This window comes from Platichthys flesus, chromosome 9 (assembly GCF_949316205.1).
Source record: "Platichthys flesus chromosome 9, fPlaFle2.1, whole genome shotgun sequence".
Classification (NCBI taxonomy): domain Eukaryota; kingdom Metazoa; phylum Chordata; class Actinopteri; order Pleuronectiformes; family Pleuronectidae; genus Platichthys; species Platichthys flesus.
Genome location: NC_084953.1, coordinates 21,207,560 through 21,228,667, shown reverse-complemented (window position 1 = coordinate 21,228,667; position 21,108 = coordinate 21,207,560). Strand labels below are relative to the sequence as shown.

At 43.3% G+C, this 21,108-nt stretch overlaps 1 protein-coding gene across 1 annotated transcript in view; it reads right to left on the bottom strand.

Moving 5' to 3' along the window:
* Positions 1-21,108, bottom strand: part of herc2 (HECT and RLD domain containing E3 ubiquitin protein ligase 2) — a 41,917-nt gene that overhangs the window by 4,939 nt on the left and 15,870 nt on the right. The window contains 51 exon segments of the mRNA XM_062395687.1: positions 64-275; positions 392-531; positions 631-722; positions 1,057-1,218; positions 1,395-1,572; positions 1,721-1,935; positions 2,039-2,353; positions 2,470-2,625; positions 2,742-2,867; positions 3,269-3,387; positions 3,539-3,697; positions 4,064-4,195; positions 4,294-4,401; positions 4,533-4,686; positions 4,777-4,968; positions 5,058-5,198; positions 7,776-7,962; positions 8,475-8,646; positions 8,868-9,093; positions 9,406-9,550; positions 9,641-9,812; positions 10,122-10,203; positions 10,365-10,542; positions 10,817-11,051; positions 11,141-11,222; positions 11,896-12,007; positions 12,371-12,546; positions 12,636-12,727; positions 12,948-13,053; positions 13,162-13,352; positions 13,609-13,748; positions 13,840-13,948; positions 14,087-14,212; positions 14,334-14,502; positions 14,581-14,679; positions 14,765-14,907; positions 15,106-15,373; positions 15,486-15,628; positions 16,117-16,263; positions 16,527-16,665; positions 16,762-16,992; positions 17,125-17,321; positions 17,406-17,553; positions 17,806-17,990; positions 18,081-18,263; positions 18,357-18,549; positions 18,665-18,852; positions 18,971-19,162; positions 19,269-19,420; positions 20,640-20,776; positions 20,873-21,049. Coding sequence (XP_062251671.1) covers positions 64-275; positions 392-531; positions 631-722; positions 1,057-1,218; positions 1,395-1,572; positions 1,721-1,935; positions 2,039-2,353; positions 2,470-2,625; positions 2,742-2,867; positions 3,269-3,387; positions 3,539-3,697; positions 4,064-4,195; positions 4,294-4,401; positions 4,533-4,686; positions 4,777-4,968; positions 5,058-5,198; positions 7,776-7,962; positions 8,475-8,646; positions 8,868-9,093; positions 9,406-9,550; positions 9,641-9,812; positions 10,122-10,203; positions 10,365-10,542; positions 10,817-11,051; positions 11,141-11,222; positions 11,896-12,007; positions 12,371-12,546; positions 12,636-12,727; positions 12,948-13,053; positions 13,162-13,352; positions 13,609-13,748; positions 13,840-13,948; positions 14,087-14,212; positions 14,334-14,502; positions 14,581-14,679; positions 14,765-14,907; positions 15,106-15,373; positions 15,486-15,628; positions 16,117-16,263; positions 16,527-16,665; positions 16,762-16,992; positions 17,125-17,321; positions 17,406-17,553; positions 17,806-17,990; positions 18,081-18,263; positions 18,357-18,549; positions 18,665-18,852; positions 18,971-19,162; positions 19,269-19,420; positions 20,640-20,776; positions 20,873-21,049 — 8,223 coding nt within the window.

Below are 21,108 nucleotides of genomic sequence, written 5' to 3'. Positions count from 1 at the left end.
CTGGAAGCTGTGATTTCAGGCCAGCGATAAAAAAATAAAAGGGCCAAGTTAAGCTCCATTCACAGTGTGGGTATGTAAGCTGAGTACCTGTGCAGGGAGTTTCCCGGCATTAGTGGGCTTGCTTGTGGACCAGGCGAGGGTGTGAGCAGAGCCACAGGCCACCCTGTTGATTTTCTTGCCCTGCAGCGCTGCCACCAGCCGTGGCCTCTGGATGGCATTAGTGGTCCCATCTCCAAGTTGGCCCTCATCATTGTCGCCCCATGTATACACTTCTCCTGTGCCAAACACAACAGGAATGCTTTCAGTGCAGTGCACTCCAAACCAACTGAACTGTAGGGAGTCATTGATAACACATGGCAAAAAGGGATCAACAAACAGGGGTCCTTCTTACCATCCTCTGTGCAGCACACACAGTGCAATGACCCAGTAGCTATGGCGATGACCTTCTTCCCTTGTAGCCCCTGGACCTGTCTGGGCCGTCGAACATGGTCGTCAGAGCCATGGCCAAGTCGATGATAGTCCCCTTTCCCCCTTAGAAGTACAGTATAAAATAACACAATTAACATCTTGATTCTAACATTTGATGGTGATTTAAAAAAACTCTGTAACTCAGAATCATAGTGTACATACCATGTGTACACTGCCCCTGACTTGGTAAGAGCCACAGAAAACTGAGAGCCACATTCCACTTTGACGACTCCAAGGCCGGTGAGAGAGTCAATCTGAAGACCATAATAAAGAATAAAATAATTCATTAATCTATGGATTGATGCACCACATCACCCTCAATGCTATCATACATTTAAAAATCGAACTTGTGTTGCTTCATTAAAATATAATGAGAAAAATCTGAGGGTTGAAATGTGAAAACTAAACAGTGTTTTTGGTGATCAAATGAGGATTTGAAGAATTATATATAACAAGAACATGCAGGCTGTTGTTGTGATGATGCTCTTTTGCTTGACTCGTACTATACAAAAGAACTAAGAAACAAGACAAGTGTATAGTGATGCCTTTGCTGACCTCCAGTACACACCACTGTGTCATTTGACTTACCTTCATGGGGATTTTGCAGCCATCGCTGCCTCCTCGGCCCAATTTGCCATAGTCCCCGTCTCCCCAAGACCAGACCATGTCATCATCACTTAGACACAGTGTCTGGGCGTCCCCGCTACCGCAGGCTACATCAATGACCCTGTGACCCTGCAGCGCATCCACCTGGATAAACAACAAAGACAAAAAACACAAGCTTTATCTCACTGTAATTGCTTGGAAAACCTTGTCGGAGAGCTGGCAAGTGGGATTTCTGAAACTGAGGTCTCAAAAAGGGATGATTTCATGGTAAGTGCACAACATTTTGGTTTGTGTGACAAAGTGTTAAAGCATTGACTGACCAGCTTTGGTTTAAGCTGGTCCTCACTGTCTCCGTGGCCCAGTCGTCCATAGCGACCCTTGCCCCACGTAAAGAGCTCTCCGCTGGTAGTGATACAGGCGCTGTGTGCTCCACCGGCAGCGATATCCACCACTTCAACTCCCCTCAGGGACTCAATTACACGAGGACGGTCACAGGGGCTAAAGCCAAGAGGACTCACAGTTACTATAAAAGCACAATCATTTTTCATGGTCTTTGTTCTTATGTGTTACAGTGACATAGGTTCATAATATTGTGTGTGCAATGAGCTGAAAATTCAAGGTGCAAAGTGACCAAGTGAGTCTCGACCTTCTGTTCCCATGGCCAAGTTTTCCATCCTCAGCCTCTCCCCATGAGTAGACTTCTCCCTCAGAGGACAGCGCCAGGCAGTGCTTCCCTCCAGAGTTCACAGCCACCTTCCGGATGAACACGTGTTGGATGGACTCCAGTAATGTGGGGGTGGACACAGACTCCGTGCCACCAATACCCAGTCTACCCCCTGCTCCATATCCTGTTGCATACAGCTGAGGATCGAATAAAAAACCATTAGTATCAACATCATATACATGTCCACACAAAGGGTTTATAGTGTTTGATAAAAGGTGACGGTGGGTCATCTGAACAGACCTTTCCATCGGCAGTGACAGCAAACAGAGTCTGCTCCCCCCCAATAAGCTGCACTGGCCTCAGCGTGGCGAGGGCTTCAGTGGGAGTGGGTACTTTGACCTTCGCACCCTCTATGCCCCCAAGCTGCCCTCTGTGGTTGTGGCCCCAGCCATAGATGGTGCCGCTACCCCCGGCTGAGAGGGTCCAGTCATCTGGTCGCCGGTTCATCCACTGAACAAGCTGCTCATCGTGCTCGCGCTTGAACAAGTCGTGACTCTCATGGAGGCCGTTCATGCTCTCGTGATCGGCCATAAGCTCACGAATTTTCTTTGTAACCTTCAAAGGGAAATAAATGTATGATGGAAGAAAAGGGATTAAGACCATTCTCAGATCAAAGTGTGATAAAGGAATAAGTGAGGGCTGGCAGAGACATCGCAGCCTGGCACACCCACCTCATCCAGGAAGGGTCTTGGTTGAGAGGTCCTCTTGTCTAGAGCCACAGCCACTCTAGAGGCAGTGCAGTATCTGCGGAACCAGGCCCACTTATGGGTCTCAGCACAGCAGGGTAAAGTGTCAAGCTCAAGATCACAGGCAAGTGCAACCAAGACCTGGACAAAACATTAAAATTAGACTCTAAGAGAAAACAGCATTTAATAATTAATGTCCATACACTATATTCTCAACATATGGTGCCGTGTGTGTGAAGATGCAACTATTATCATACCTTGAAAAATGGACTATGAAGCAGCTGCTTCCCTCCCCTGACGATGGGGTCCTCATACTCATACTGCCTCTGCAGAGCCTCAGGCAGACCCTTCACCAGAGCGGCCAGAGCACTGCCTGTGAAAGTCTGAAAGAACATGTCATTTATTAATAAATTATTCTTAAAATTACTTACTTTATTTTTATTAATATTGGTCCTAACATTCTATTGGATGGTTATTATTATATATTTATATTATAATTAATTACACAATGCAAAACAAAGCAATAAATCACATTTCGGGAATAAGATTAACCTTAAAAAAAACTTGATTTACTTGAAAAGTACTTGACACACATTGATTTCTAGAACATCAGCATAACTGAAACAACCTGACAATCTGGGTATGGCATAAAAAGACATATGAAAGATTCGTACATCTTTCATTATATAAAACAATCGTACAGATAGGACCAAATAATATAATAGTAACCATAACACAGTCGAGTATTAAGCATCTACGATCTGTGCAGTCAGACTGTGCTCACCATAGAGCGGGCCTCGCCGTCACTGTCTCCCAGCAGCCTGTTTATGTTGATGGACTGGCCATACTCCGTGGTCAGGAGCTTCCGTAGTCTCTGCAGAGCCCACATCCTGTGTCCAGCAGCTGAATCAAATAAAATACAAAAAGATGATATATTTAATTCCTGACATAAATATTTTGACCTAACATTAACTTAAAAATTCTAGTGAATTCTGCCTTTATTTTGACTATAGTAAAACATAAATCATGGTGAACAAAGACAATCACACTGTACCGAGTGCACTAAGTTGGGCACAAGCTGCAAGTGAAGCAGCTAAACGAGGCACGATGCTCCTGTTGGAGGCGAAGTTCAGCCTGAAGTCCAGGAGACATGTGACCAAGTCCATGGAGGGGCAGGACAGGATGCAGCGATCAGACAGCAAGTCTTTGGGACCTGAGAAAAGACATTAAAAAGACTAAGGGTCATAACACTTCACAGTGTGTGTATGTCAATAACATTTATAACAAAGCAGTCTTTCATTAACATTCTGCAGTCTTTGGAAAACTTAAGTCAATCGTGGCTCAAACCAGAAACATAAAGAATCACCATATCCAGGCTGGATGGACTTCAGGTTCAGTTAACTACTGCCTCATTCCACAGCATCATGTACACTTGTTTATAACAGCCTTCGATGTAATTTGATGCCGGGTGTCTTTTTTGTCGGGTGTGTTTTTTGTAAATACATTATGTTTATGATATGCCACTCAGAGTATGTAAACATGTGGTATCAATACCAATGTGACCATGTATGTTGCTCACCAGCAGCAGGCATGATGGGATAGACAGTGAAGCGCCAGCCCCAGCCATTGACAGAGCCATCACTGGTGAATTTCCACTTGAGTTCATCTCCAGGGATCCTTAACTCACTGGACCAGTCAGACCACTCCCGACCTGAAACACATGCACACCATGTCACCATGTTCATTTTTGATCCATTGGCTTTACTCGTGTATGATGACAAATATGTTTCACTGCCTTCCTCTCATCACCTGATCTAACAGAGACAATCCTATTGGCTCCATCCATGATTGTCAGTGGGTCGTGGCGTCTCTCAGTTGAACACTGTCGGTCAAATTCTATCCTTAGACCCTCAGCGCCTTAAAAACAAGAGGAAAATTGTGTATATTCAACGGAGGAAATTGTTTTGTTCATTCAAGTTAAACATATTTACCAATTTATGTGTTAAACAAATAATCACTCCAGGTTTGTGCCATATTTTTCTGTTTACCTGGGATCTTCACAGTGCCACTTGTAGAGGTGTCATCTGTGTACGGGTGGCTGCTCTCTACAACAACTGGCTGGGAGGACAGACGGCCACTCTGTGAATCCGTGGCAACGTCCTCCAACTCAGTGACGCACAACTCCAGCAGCATGTCAGCAACCTGCACATAATCCAGAGCCAAACATCTGACGTTAACGGCTGACTTCCAATTTATCACAGGCCTGCACACACATGGATACTCAAACATTACCTGTGGATAAGCTGTGCCCATGCCAGACAGGACAGCAGACAGCACCTCTTTGCCCTTCTCTCCAGAGCGACATGACACAGCCAGTTTGAGCACGTCCACCATTACTCGCGTGTCATCAGGCACAAGAAGGCTGGTGAACTCGTCCAGGTACTGAGGCTCTGGACCGACCACTTTGCTCTGGCTCTCTGAGTCCTGGAGATGGACACAATGAGTTTAGTATATACTGGAGATGTAATGGTTTCACCAAACACTCATATCGGTTTATCCTTAGACAAACCAACCTCTTTAGTCTTTGTCATGGTCTCGGCTATGATGCTGGCTGCTCCTGGATCATCAGTGACAGGGATGAAGGGACGTGAGGAGGCGCCAGAGGCAGACGGAGTCACAGCTGATGGGGTGACAGCATCTTCTGAAGAAGGATTCTAAACCCACAAAAACACACAATTAACCATCAACTCAACCATTGAGATGACGTCTTCACCCTTGTCCATTTGTTTGCTTGTTGGTTTGTGTGTTTGTTTGTGAGCAAGATTAGCCAAAAACTACAGAATAGATATAATGAGGGGTAAGGGAAGAACTCATTTAATTTCGGTGCATATCGGGATCAGGAGGTGCAATTGTTTTCTCTCTTTAACATTGTGAGACAATTTTTATTTATTATTTTTTTACGTTCTCTCAGATTTCCTAAGGAATAATTCATGGAGGGTTGTATATTGGCTTGGCCTTTTTACATAAAATGTACGTTACATTTAGACACCTACAACTATTTAATGGTGTTACATACTGTATATGTTTGTATCAACTTATTTCAGAACTATATTTAAGATATATCTATTTTAAAGTTGAGTGCTATGTTGAATCTACTATACTCAGAGGTGTGGACTCGAGTCACATGACTTGGACTCGAGTCAGACTCGAGTCATGAATTTGATGACTTTAGACTCGACTTGACAAAATGTAAAGAGACTTGCAACTCGACTTGGACTTCAAAATCAATGACTCGTGACTTCACTTGGACTTGAGCCGTTTGACTTGTTAAGACTTGCTCCTGTCCCCAAAACACAAAGATTAAAAAGTATGTTATTAAGGAGCGCTCTGTATCTGTCATCGTGTTTGTGTGCGTCTGTGTGTGTGTGTGCAGCGCCGCCGCTCCCAAAACGCGCACTAAGCGCTGTGCGTCGGGTACCAAGTCCTGAGGGGGCACCAAAAAAAAGCAACTGAAAAATCATCATAGTTATTATAATTATGTAGCCGAGCGTTTGGTTGTATCATAAGTCCGGCTTCAGCCGACAAAGGACATGAGAGCAGGTCATGCGCTCGGGACAGCACACAGGTTTATTCTCCGTTCATTTTACAACTTCACTAATCACAGCACCCACTTCCTTTAAAACCCCCTTTCAAAATAAGAGTCACCACCAACAACCCACTTAAAACCGGAAATACAAATCAACCCTCAACAATAACGTCATTAAATAAATTAGCTTACAATTATAATGCCGATATTATTTCAGTATAGAAATATTAGGTACCTTTTAGCCATGTATATCACAAAAAAGGCAGAACAAGAGATATATAAAATTGCTCAAAAAAAGTTAAAGAAGATTGACTATTATTGATGATTTTTTAATGTAATCATAGAGGAGTTATGCTTAGGGCACCAAAATGGCTCGCAGCGGCACTGGGTGGAATCATACTACGTCCACATCGTGCACAAATGACTGACAGACTTTTGGCCAATTTGGTCTTTTGCAAATGAATTCAGCATAGGGCCCTGACATATAAAAAGCACAACCCTGTTCATTGTTATGTTCAAGTATTTGTTATGTTTCTCACATGTACACACACACACAGACAATATGAGGTAAGATAAATGAGATGAGATAAACACAGGACAGGACAGAAATGTTCATGTTCATGTATTTGTTATGTTTCTCACATGTACACACACACAGACAATATGAGGTGAGATAAATGAGATGAGATAAACACAGGACAGGACAGAAACTGCTGTGGAACTAGTTAAAATGCAAAATACAATGTTAGCACTTTTGTACAAATAATTACAGTTGCACTTGTTTTTTCAAATGTGTTCATTCTGTAGGAGTGGTTTAAAATGAAGAATATTCTTGCAAAATATGAGTTAAATGTTAAAAATGACTGGTTAATAGTGCAATAAGGAAGTGCAATGTTGGCACAATTTTTTTTGTAATTTCAATTGCACTTGTTTTAATAAATAAATAAATACAGATTTTAAAAGCATACATGATCTGTGTAAATATATTATTACTCAGTGATCAAAAGGACTCGAAAAGACTCGAAACTCAAACTACAGGACTTGGACTTGACTTGAGACTTGTCAGTCTTGACTTTGGACTTGACTCGGGACTTGCCTGTCTTGACTTGGGACTTGACTCGGGACTTGAGGGCAAAGACTTGAGACTTACTTGGGACTTGCAAAAAAATGACTTGGTCCCACCTCTGACTATACTTGGAAGTATTCTAATGAGTTCATTTTTTGTTTAACAATAATTTGATTGTGTTGAAAACAATTTCTACTTCAAACAGTTTGAAATCGTACTGTGGTTGAGCATGACATGATATCAAATGTATGATATCTGACATATGTCTTGATTGAGAACCAAAGATTACAACTTTTACCACCAAGGATAAAAACTGAGAATGTTGTGATGGAAAACCGAACTATAATTATGGACAAAACCCTCTGAGAGTTTCTGTTATTTCCTAGTTGGACCCAAATACAAATTGCTGATGGTTGTATTTACACACCTGGTCATTATGGATAATAATGCACATAGCATGGTGTAATTTTTTTCTAGGAGTTCAGCACAAAACATAGTGTAGGCAGCAATATCATGAGAACAAATTTATAAAATAAATAAAACAAATGGCTTTGTAACGACCTTACTTCCATTTATAAAGTTTAGTTTTAAAGAGGGTTTGGTATTCCATATTGAAAGCCATACTGTTATCTTCCTTACCTCGCCCTTCTTGTCCTGCCAGGGATTGGGGCTGATCCGATCCTCAGTATCCGGCGGGATTGGGGGACCTTCATCATCACTCACACTTGATGAGGACGAGGAGTCTGATGGGGGAACAGGTGAGCTGGAGGGACACTCCAATGGCATAATCATGCAGGCTGGCATCAGAGCATCAACAACTGCATCCCTGCATAAACACACAACACATTCAGTCAACTGTAATCCTCACCAATTAAAAGTAATGGTACCACTCAACACATTCATTAATTTAGAGGCCATGTAGAGCATTATCTCACTATGATTAAACTTCCTAAATTTGCAAATTAAAGATACCTTGACCTGGAATTAAAGATTATAATATATTATAATATAAGGCTGCACGATATTCTGATCCACAGCCGGGAGAAGGCGCTGAGTCCGGCCGCAGCGCCACCAGGTCCAGGGGCAGAAACCAAGGGAGCCATGCAGCCATGTTATTCATTTTTCTTCAGCTGTATTTATGCAACAGATGCTATGATGATTCTATAATTTAACTAAGCTCCGAGAAATGTGCGATCTATATTAACTTCTATATCCTGCATTTTCAGCCAAGGTTTCTCAGACTGCCTCACACTGAAAATTTGAAGAAACTGCACTTTAACCATCTTGTCTTCCGGACCATCAGGAGAGGTCTTTCTATACTCTGTGGTTGAAACTTACCTTGCATACATGATTTGCAGAGCGGACAGCACATGAGACAGACCCTGCTGTTTTGCCGGGTTTCCATCCAGACTGAGAAGAATCTTGGCCAACGAAGGTCGATTGGACTTCACGTTGCTCTGACCGCTCATCTTGTTGTTAACCGCCGATGAGTCAATGTCTGATTGGACACCTGTGGTGTACAACACCAAAACAATGAGACACTTGTTGGAGGCTCTTTCAAGAGACTCCAGCCATCATCTTTTAGACCTGTGCAGGTCTGATAATGCACAGGAGCAAAAGCAAAAGTCTCTGCTGAGTCCAGAAATTACTTAAGAGCTAGTTCACATCTTGAAAAAAAAATCATTATACTCACAAAAACAAAGATTGGGCGCAATTAAGGAGGAGTATTACCCAAATAAGAAGCTCCAAGGGAGTCTCTGGCCGTCTGGAAAAGGACGGGCTCGTGAACAGAGGGTGTAGTCACGTCTACCGTGGTCCAGGACACGCTGTGGGAGGAGCCACAGGCCACTCGGGTGATCTTCTGTCCCTCCAGACCCTGAACCAGGGTTGGCTTCCTGTTGACTGTAGTGGTGCCGTTCCCCTGCTGCCCGTGATCATTGTCACCCCACGCATACACCTGACAGAGACACAGAATTCATCACACATGTTTCATTTGGCTCAGAGTTGAGTTTACAGCACACACAAACATTTAAATAGCCTTTAAAACTGTTTAAACATCATCGAGAGTGCAAGTATGAACAAATTTTCTCTGAGAGAAGGTGAAATAATCTGTATAACAGCAAAGATCAGAGGTGATTGAGAGTAGGTTTATAAACTCCCACTACAGGAGGACAAACGCACAGATGGACCACTGCCATGGCTGTAAATGAGCAGAATGCCTGAATGATGTGCTGTTATAAAACTAGATTTAGTGGAGGTCAATGCAAACCTGTCCAGTTTCTGTGACAGCTAGGCAATGCAGTGCTCCAACAGCAACATGGACTATCTTTTTGGCTCTCAGTCCTTCCACCATCTGGGGTTTCCGTACATGGACGTCTGTGCCGTGGCCCAATCGGAAATAGTCGCCTTTTCCCCTGATTGGAAACACGAACGGTAAACCGTCAGATGAAAGCCAAAGAGCAGATAATGATTGATCATGTAATTATATCATTCATCCATCTTACCAGGTCCACACCACTCCAGATTTGGTGAGAGCCAGGGAGAACTGAGCTCCACATTCTATTTGGCAGACGCCCTGTCCGTTGAGCCTCTCTATGTTCTGTGGGATGTTGCAGCCCTCGCTGCCTCCACGACCCAGCTTTCCAAAGTCCCCATCACCCCAGGAGAACACCAACCCTAATAGAAATAAAAACATACATTACCAACCTGAAATACATACGTCCATGTCAAAAGAAAACGTACTTCTAGGGACTGTCTAAGGTGATTTGTGGAGTCTTTGTGTTAATTAAAGATTAACATTTCCTTTGTGACCCTTTTTCTTTAAATATTCCAACATTGGAGCATTATGACTCCTGATGGTTTACTGCCTGAGACGTGCAAGTGAATCCTTGTGGACATGATTTTACAACATGAGATACAAGCAACACTATGGCTCTTTAAAACCCAGACTGCACATCATATCTTTAAATGCATCAACAAAAATACCTTCATCAGTAAGAGCTAGAGTTTGGGCATCCCTGCTCCCACAAGCCACCTGGATAACACGATGTCCGAGAAGCACTTTAACCTAGATGATGAAGACAGAGCAACCAGGAGTGCATGGTCAATTTAAACACTTCATAGTATACATGAATTTAGAGCAGGAAAACAATACAAAACAGCCTGGCACTGAGTGCAAATATCTGCTAATGTTAGTGCAACAGCTGTACAAATTAGAGCGCTTCATACCAGTTTAGGTCTCAGCTGGGTAGTGTTGTCACCATGTCCAAGGCGGCCGTATTCCCCCAAACCCCAGCTGTATAACTCCCCACTGGAGGTGATTGCCGCACTGTGAGAGCTGCCGCAGGCAATGTCACGGATGCGCTTGGTTTTCAGGGCTTCAATTAACCGAGGTTTGTCACAGTTCCTGATAAAAGAATCATTGTTTTCTTTTAGATGCTGAAGGAAAATCATAAAATATTTCCATTTAGCCAATACTTGCAAATGTCAAGAGCAAAACTGTTGACTCACAATGTTTAAAAGCCTGGAGCAAAGACATCTGAAATCATGGTGAATACCCAAACAGATATACAAGTGTTTGCTGACTCACACAAATCATTTCTCTGGCAGAGCAATGATAAGGATTTCTAAAAAAGTTATTCTCTAAGAACAAAGGGGTGTATCTGTAAAGAATAACATACATTCTGCTGAAGTGTCCCAGTTTTCCGTCGTCTCCCTCTCCCCAGGAGAACACCTTCCCATCCACAGTCAGGGCCATGGCGTGGCGCCCTCCAGAATGCACAGCGACCTTCTTTACCACGTAGTTACTAAGCGCAGTGATCTGACGGGGGATGGGGATGGTCCCACTGGAGAGACCCAGGCCCAACCTGCCATTAGTGGCCTCTCCACAAGCATAGATCTTCCCTTCGACTGTCACTGCACCATGACAAAGACAGTGTTACTTTATATACACCATACATGCTAGTTACATTACTGAATCCACCCGTAAATCATTAAACACTCACCTGCAAACAGGCTTTTTGAACCACCGGCCACTTGTACCACATTGAGACCAGATAGGGTTTCAGAGAATGAAGGAACCTTAATCTGTGAAGAACACACAAAAGCGTGATTACAGACCCAGTGATTAACCTTGTGTGCTGTACTTAGGGTTAAATTTTAGAAAACTTGTACTGAACTTCATTATTAGTATTTTCTGCAACTTTTAAAAAGGGAAACTGTTGTTTTTCCTTTGCTAAATTCACCTGATAGCTAAAGTAATTCTTCCTACTTTGCAAGCAACGCTTTAACAGTCAAGGCCTCAGTTTAAAAAAATACAAATCTATAGATATAATTAATAAAAAACAGCTGTGTAAATATTTCTAATCGTCTGTTAATGAAGCAGTGATGATCCAAATATTTGATGAGCAATTATACACCACACTAAAATGTACCATTTTGCTGCATGAGTACTTTTAATACAAAGTAATTTGTAATTTGTATGATTATTTTTATAATATGCAGGAACAGATTTTGATACAGCCCTAGCAGATTCTAAGAATGTGGCATTTTGAAACTAGCTACCGAAACAGCAAATATTACTGGCACCTTTTTAGTAGATTACATGTAAGTGTCTGAATAATAACTACTATATGCACATCCTGAATTAAACAAAGTTTGCATTTATTCTGCTAACAACAGTCAGTCTTTCCACTAATTTGGGAAATATAAACACAAGCCTTGAACTTGAACTAGAATCATTACATAGCAGGCTACACACCTTTGAACCCTTTAGTCCTCCCAGTTGATCCTTATCATTCAGACCCCACACAAACACTTTGGTCCTGATGGTGGCCGCTGAATCCAGACCTGATGACTTCTTTCGAGCAAGACTAAGGGACAAAACAAAAAACACAGCGAGAGCATGAATATTAACTATTGTCCTTTCTACTTCATTTTTCTCGTCTTAATTACTTGAACATTTAAAAAACTGCTGTTTTCTTATGGACATAGCTTTCTGAAATTACAGGAATATATTAACAAACTCTTAATGTACCTTATGTCAACCTTTCATAAGGACATTATGCCATGTACCTGTGAGCATATACTGGTATGTCAGCTGACACATGTTTTGCACCCAAACTGAAATAAAGAAGAGCCTGTTCGCTTGTAGCTAAGACAACAGCCAACACATTCATTAAGGTACTGAGAGCATTCATTCACTTCTAAAATATTCATTCTATGATTGGCTGTACCTCCCGGTGGCGGTTTTGTCATCATCCTCTTCTTCATTGTCAGTTGCCAGGAAAGGGACCGTGGCAAGGTCTTCATCCTCCGCTCTGATGCGCCCCACAATGCCAAGTCCGTGAATCTTGCAGTCTATACCAGAGCTGCGGCACTGCTTGATTGCGATCTCAATGTACCTGTGATACTGTTGAAAACATCCTTCGGGTTATCACAACATTAATTCTACAGTAAAAAGCAACGATTAAAAGTTGACGTCAAACTAAACCAACCAACCTCAGTGCAGTCACTCAGCAGGAGGACGGTGGTGTCTGTGGGATTGATGTTGATTGTCTTCAGCTCAATCAAGTTGTTCAAAGAGCTTCCACCTGTATATTAAATCAAATGTACATATGCTGATGAAAAATGTCTCTTATCTTCAAAGAAATAAACATGTCTCTTTTTAACAATGGGAAAATCAGCATATTGATTATTCAAGGGGAACGACTCAGGGGCAAACTTCAAACCTGCACCATACAACTGTTTGATGGCAAGAATGCCCACTACATGTGTGAACTGAGGGGCAACACTTAAAACTATATAACCGACCTGACACCACCACTAGTGACGGCATGTAGCTGCTGTCTGCGGGGTCCACAGTCATCTTCAGCCTGTGTACAAGTACGTCAGGGAAAAGCTCCAGACGAATCCAGTGCTGCAGAGTGAAGAATGACAAATCCTCTCAGCTGATGCATTACACTTCAATAAAGATAGCTTAATAGCTGTCCTTCATCACATTAGCGTATGGAATTCAATCTCTTGCCTTTCCCTGTGAGCCGGAGGACTGCCAACACTGATCACTGCAGTCAATGAGCCGTGAGGCCTGGTTAACCGAGGAGGAGACGCTGAGGGTCTTGACGGCACGAGACCAATCGTCAATCAGCATCCCGCGCTGGCTGCTGTGATGCTTCTTGAGCTGTTTTCCTGAGCGGCCGCAGAATGAAGGAGACTGGCCTGATGGAAGGGAAGATGAACAGCTTCACACAAATGTACACACACACACACACACACACACACACACACACACACACACACACACACACACACACACACACACACACACACACACACACACACACACACACACACACACACACACACACACACACACACACACACACACACACACACACACACACACACACACACACACACACACACACACACACACACACAAACAACACAATATATGACAGAACATGTGACAAACCAGGCTCGTTGATTCTGCCAAAGGAATGTCTGGTGTTATGTTTGCGCGTCTTGAAGCAGTTTTCACAGAAGTCAAAGTCGTCACAGCTCCTACATTTGAACCTGGCACCATTTATTGGGAACATCTGACAGCCATCACACCTGCAAATAGTTCAGATATGGCATTGAAACGACATGTTGGGATACATAGATACTGTAACTGGGTAGAGAGGGATCTTAAACATATCCTTACCTCACTCCCGGGTGAACACTGGGCACAAGCTCCATCTCAGACAACAAGCCAGTCCAGTGGGACTGCTGAGAGAAGTCTACTATTACATCCTTTCCATTGGCACTGAAAGCTAAAACAAAATGGTAAGGTCTATTAGTAGAGAGCACAGAGGAACCTTAAACAAAAAGATGTGTTCATTAGAAGCAGGTTATAAAAAAAGTTCAAAATGGACATAATACAAGATTAAGGGCTACAAGTGACAGCTTACCTTTCACCACTCCCACACTCCTATGAGTGACAGAGCCCCATTTGTACTTTGGCGTTGTGACTGTGGGTTTCACCCTCACTTTGTCACCGATTTTTATATGGGATGGAGAAGTTTGTGGTGGGAATCCTGGTAAAGGAAATAATGACCCAAAACAGGTCAAAGGGTTTTAGGGGGAAAAAAGTGGCCAAAGTTTCTCCAGCGTGAGTCACCGATAATTACCAGCATCACAGTGAAATCTCGAACTTACCAAGTAGCTCGATGTGGATGTAGCGGACCCAGTACGTTCCTCCTTTCTGTTGCCAGTCACACTGCACGTTTAAATCATGGAGTCCATCTCGGTCCAGTTTAATCACTTTCCCCACATCTCCATCATACACTTCCTCATACGTTCGGCAGCACTTCACCATCATCCCCACCTGCACAGAAGTCCGTGATCATTCAGGCTCATGTCATGATTCTTTCAACCAGATTCAGGAAAATGATGCTGCTCTTACCTGAATGTTTTCTCTGATATACACAGCATAATCATCATTGCTTTGGAAATCTGATCTCTTCTTAAACGTCTGGCTTTCAGTCACCACTGCACCTGATGGCTAATGTAAAACACAAGGAATATTACATCTAGTCGTCAATACTGAGTGAGTTATGGCAGAAATAAAAAACAAAAGAATAAAGTACCACAGAGAATGTCGGCTCAGCCTCCTCCAGCTCCTCGAGCACCTCCTCATCAGAGTATTCATCTGACACAGTGTCGGCATCTGACAGCTCAGTGACATGAACGTCCGGATGGTCCAGCAGCCAGCTTACCAGAGCCTCCACACCTGATGTACATGCTCAGTTACTCTCCAAAGTATATTTCAAAACGTTATGTTAAAATATAGAGATTCAGATATAGTACGCACAGCTGCTGTGATAGTAACAGAGTCTTAGCTACATTGATATAGACAGAGGTTGAACGTTTCAAAAGCAAGCACTCCAACATATTCACTAATTTAGTTTTATGGTATATAATCATATACCTGGAGCACCAGAGGTACTGCTGGTAGTTCCAGACAGAGACTTCAATGCAAACTCAATATTCTTGCGCGGAAACCCCATTTCCATGAGCTGGAGGACTAAGGGTAATGGAGGGACAGGGGACGTCTTCTGTTTCTTCTGTTTAGGTGGTCTGACATGTTGTATGGTGACAGGTGTGGTGGCCTCACTGGAGCTGCTCTCTTCGAACAGGGGAGAAGATGGGTGTGCTGATTCCACAGCCAGGTACTGACACACTGCCAGAGCCGCTGCCTATATGTCCAGAGATACAAAGATAAACTGAGGTCCAACTAAACAGAGCAGCTGAACCATTCTGCTGGTATCACTTATGACCAGGTTGCAACCGGGAGGTCTATTGACTCACCTCCATCTCTTGTCTGTCAAAAATGGCTTTCATCGGTGAGGGCTGAGTGGCAGCGGACAGGAGCTGCTGCAGGAGGATCAGTGGAGGCAGTGGACCCTCAGGAGACAAGTCTCCCATATCAGGAGATAACACCACTGGATCCTCTGCAAACACAAAGAGATGATAGGTGTGTTGAGACATCAAAATCTAATTTGACATTTTTAACAAAGGTACATACGATATGTTAGTATAAAATGTTTGTTAAAACTGTGCTCTGCACCTTAGTTTACATCCACCTACATCTCCTATAATCTCAGGAAAACTTCCACAATGTGCTATGTAAACAGGCTGGCTAATCAGACACTGCTGAATTTGTGCTCCCACACAGGAGCTGTGTTGTCTCAAAAAGATTCACTAATTGTGCAATTCCACCCACTGGGTGCTATGATAGAACCCCCAAAGTAGGAGAGTACATATTACATTTTCTATTTCAACCAAGATTACTGAACTGGGAAAACCATCTATGGAAGTAGATCTAAAATACATTAAATAAGAAGAAACAACAAATGACTACGTAAGACCCTAAGCAACATATAAGTAGGGTTAGGGTTGTATCAACTTATTTCCTTTGCTTAAATTATTGATGTCTCACCACTGGGGTTGGGTCCAATGTCCAGGACTGCCGGCTGAGACAGGATCTGTCTAAGTTTGTCCTGATGAGAGAGCAGGGCCCGCGCTGCTTTCAATATATACAGCCTCAGCTGCTGACAGCGTAGTAAGTGGATGTCCACCTGGTCAGCTGGAGACATAATAGGTTTAATATAACTCACCTGACACAACAATAAGACACTTAACACTAAACCAAAACATCTTCCATAGTTTAGAACCTTTGTTATGGTCATTATTTGAGAGGGAATGAGACAAGCAATCATTTATCCCAAAGCCTCATCACTTGACTGAACAATAATTTAAATACAGTTTATAATATTTTGATTTTATGAGACAGATATGAGAATATTTAGTTTATAAGTATTGTGTTGTGTCCCTGAGCAGTCTCTGTACCTGTCAGTCCTCGGCCAAGGGTTTTCTTCATGCGCTGTTTCTCCAGTTTGCTTCCAGCCAGGCTGACCAGCTGAGCCCAGACTGCCAACATGGGCTCAGTGAAGGGCAGGTTCTGCACACTGAAGGATACTGCATGTAGCTGAGGAAAACAACCATTAAATAAAGTCAGTATTTGACTGTTAAAGCTATATTAATGTGTGAGTTGTATGTGCTGAATGAGCCTCTAAGTACATACCGGTCTGAGATGACTGAGCAAGCAAACCCTACAGGTCCTCATCTCATGAAACTGCACAGTGATTCGTCCTTTAGGGGTGATGCGTGTGACTGTTCCTTCTCCGTACTCCTCATGAATGACCTGGCCGCCAAGCCTGAGGCGGCCATCAATTCCTCCAATCACTGACAGCACAGCCATCAGACTGCCCACTCTGGGACCCTCCGAACCAGGAAAATATTCCTCTAGGAAACACTGAAATAAGGATATGAGCAGATTGTACTCAAATTTTCTGTACAACTGAATTTATAATTAAAGTCACAATCAAAGTATTGCTGAGGTTTGATGTTTTAACACAGACTTTTCTTAAAAAGGAAGAATTCTTACTGCCTCAGATTGGCATCCTGCTATAACATCTCCGATGGCACTGAGCTGAGCGTTGATGTAATCATTGATCAGACTGGTCCACTGGCCTAGAGAGTGCAGCGTACGCAGCACAGCTACAATCTCCTCAGCCAGGGTACTGCTGTGAGTGGCTGTAAGAGATGCCTGAGGGCGGGATTTCCTCCTTCGCAGGGAACCTTCTGTGAGGAGGAAGTAGCGACTTTAAAAGACATATTACAGCAATAACATTCATTTTCCCCTTTCAGCCTGAATCAATGCTGCACCTCTGAGAAGTGGCAGGTCTGACGAGCAGGTGCTCAGTAAAGTTCCCAAGAATGTGAACAACTTCTCCACCAGGAACTTCATGTCCTGAGAGCGCTCCATCTTGTCCCATGAGGGCAGGACTGCCTGAAGGAGACGTAGTGCCAGGATCTGGAGAGATGTAAGATGTATGAGACAAAGGGGTGTAAACTCCAGAATAATAGGATTCAACTACTTGAATCCTAACTTGATTGCATGCTCTCCATTTCAGTAACTCAAATAGAAAAACATCACAAAATGTATGAATAAACCTCTTCCAACTATATTCAACTTAGCACAGGGCTCTTTTATGTCATCTCTACTCCACATCTGGACTGCAGAATCTGTATCATAAACTCCTTCCACACAATTACAGTAACCCACCTGTCTCTGCAGAGTAACGGCATTGAAGGACTGGTGTCCCTCAACGATTCGGATGAGCAGGTTGATCCATGCAGAGGTGCTGAGCGTGCTGCAAATCTGGGGCATGACAGCAATGCTGCGTATAAAGCCCAGTGTGCACCAGCTTCTGTGCTGCTCCCGAGACACCAACCTGTGGGAGTGACAGCCTGAAAACAAATGCAAGTCGAGTAAGAATAAGATCATAACAAATAAGTTATTCTTTGAAAAGCTGTCTACCAACATAGTGGTTCCGCTACCTGACTTGTCACTAGCTCCACTTTCCACAAGCATCCTCAGCAGCCCACACAGGGTGCGTGTAGCATCTGTCTGCAGCACCTCTGCATAGATCCCAGCTGAAAGAGACAGTGACTTCAGCAGGTTGACAGTGCTGGTCAGCATCATTGCTGTCGGGTGGCTGCTCTTCTCCATCAGTTCCCCTTCTGTATAAAAGAGCAGAATTTAGAGATGAGGGGATGAAGCTCTCACCTGGTTTGTAGCTATGTTCTTTACTGTGACAATGATATTAAAATTACCTGTGTCATCCTCTGTATCGGAGTCCTCGGTGGGGGGCTGGGCAGCAGGTGGGGGCTCTGCCAGTTTAAGATCATACTTGCCCTCTTTGCCCATTCTGTAGGAGTTGGTGCTGCTTGTGTCCCACTGGACCCTGATCCAGCCATCTTCACCCAGCTCTCCGATGACCCTGCCCAGACCTGGTGCTGGACCGTCCTGGAGAAAGCATGCATGGTGTCAAGTACTGAACAGCAGGGCCTTTCTCACCCGTTTTAGCTACAACAAAGCATTCCTTCAGTTATCTTAATTACTATAAAATAATTTCAGGTACCTGGTCTCCCCATTTCCAGTCCACTCCCCTCATGACCCTGGTGCCTATCTTCATCATGGCAGCCAGCTCTGGTCCAGAGGCAGGAAGAGGGGCAGGAGTAGCCTCCTTTCTGGACTCCTCCAGTACTGTGGCAGAGCCTCCGTGTGCACATATACTCAGATCGTCCTCACTGCTGTCTGTGCTGGGTCCTGGAAACACAAGAATACATAAGACTTCACACACCTGCAACCATAAAGATGGATAAGTGTACTATGCATCTGCTCTGGCTCAACTGAGTGTTGAATATTTAACTAGAGCAGTACTCACCTATGAGCCTGAGGATGCTCTGGGTGAGAGCAAGTATGCCAGAATTTAGCAAGAGACTGAGGCTGTTGGAGCCGTGTTTGAGCGAAAGCATGTGTATCATGGACAGAAGAAAGCGGGCTTGTGGAATGGTGCCGAGACTTGGTCCCGCTGGGTTTTCATTGGTGATGGTCTGGAGAGGAACAGGCTGCACACCTGGTTACGAGACAAACAGATGGTCAATACATTGTGTGTAAATATTATATCATACAATTGCAGTTTATATTTATGAAAATAAAAACTGTCAATTCCCACCACTCACCGAGCTCTTTGAAACGGGCGCTTGCCTCAAGCAGGACGTTGCGAACGTTGTGAATGGCCCAGGAATACAACTTGCCAAAGGTCACCTCCAAAAGCATGCGGTTGAAGGGAGGGATCAGATCCACGTCCTTCAGGCAGTCAGACAGGGCCTCTCTGAAGAGGAAAGTTGAAACCGCAACATGGTCAGAAGTCAAATAGATAAATAAATAATGCTGTCACTTTTTATTAACAATTGGAACATGTATTCATAGGTGGGGGGGGAACTAAGTATTTAAACTGTCGGATGACCTGTTAGAATAAAAAATATCCATTCTAGAAGCACATCAGCCAGCTTAACCTACAGCACACCCTCTTGAGCTATCAGTCAATTAAGTCCTTAATGTTACTTTGTTGCGTAAGCAAGCAAAGGCGTCCTGAGCGGACAAGGATGTCCCTAGGCTTGTGAGAATACAGACGAGCTGAGCAATGTCAAGAGTCAACCCTGTCTGACTGCATGTGTACATGTTTGAACTTGATTATGCGGCCCACCCACACCTTTGATCACAACTATATGATCCACACACAGGACTATAATTATATATTACCAAACATATTATCCATTTTATAGCTAAAATAATTGTATATGAACGTAGGCATATGCAGTGCAAATCCAATAACATCCGCATCTAAGCGTAACAATTTGTAAAGCGACCAATGTAAAAAAACATGAATTGCAAATTGTGGATTGTTAAAAATATATTCTTGCTGTTTGTATAACAGAGCACAACAAGAGTATCAGGGAAATAAACCAAATAAACCAAAGGCGTTTAAGGCCCCCCCCCCCATAAACTGACATTAACACTGCGCACGCACACAGGGGGTTGTCCTCTGGGCCAGCGACAGGTACTCACTTGAGTCCTTTCTGCGAGTCCTCTTTTTTAGTTTTTAATGATTTAGTTTGACTTTCTGATTCCCCTTTGTCATTAGCAGCTTTCCTCTGCTCTATCCTGCTCGACACAGCACACAACAGAGTTCTCCCTCACCTATGATTCCCCCACTAATGATGCGTTCATGTGTTAATGGGACGGTCAGCAAAATCAATGACACCTGCTATATATGTAAGATAAAATAACAACAAAGTGGAATTTATATCTAATGTCTTTGTTTCATTAAATATGATGATTCATTTTTTTTTTAATCAATCATGCGTTTTTTGTGGCAATCAACGCTTACTAACAAATCTGAAACTTTTTTATCTATTTATTTTCTGATGACCTCTCACAGCCCACCTGAAGTGACTTCACCACCCAGCAGGAGGCCGCGGAATTATTGCTCTACAGGATTAGGGGAAATAATTTAATTCATTATTATAGATCTTAAACTGCAGACTCACCCAATGTTGGTCCCTTCTGGTATGACCCTCTGCCAACCACAGAGCATTGCATATTGCACCGATGGCAGCAGAAAGCTTTTGGAGGCCAACTTCAGCATGGTGTCGATGCCCTCAAGCCTGACCTCAGCCCTCTCCAGCTGTGACGACATGGATGTAACAAAGTGGTTATGTTTTGACTTTTCGTATTTTACAGACAGTGAAGTTACAGATCACCTCCTTTCATAAACTGTCACCTGTTTCAGAAGGCACTTCCTCATCTTTTCTACATCCAGAGGCTCTTCTTTCAGTACAAACTCCACTATTGTTGACATAAGGCTGGACTTGGAGAAGACCCCGACAACACTGTGTTTCAGCCACCGGTACTTCTTGACATGGGCCACGGTGTTTAAAATCGGCTGCCATTTGTCTTGCTGTAAAAATTATAAAAGATACAGGAATGTCAGTTTGCACTGTAAACAACTGTTAATGC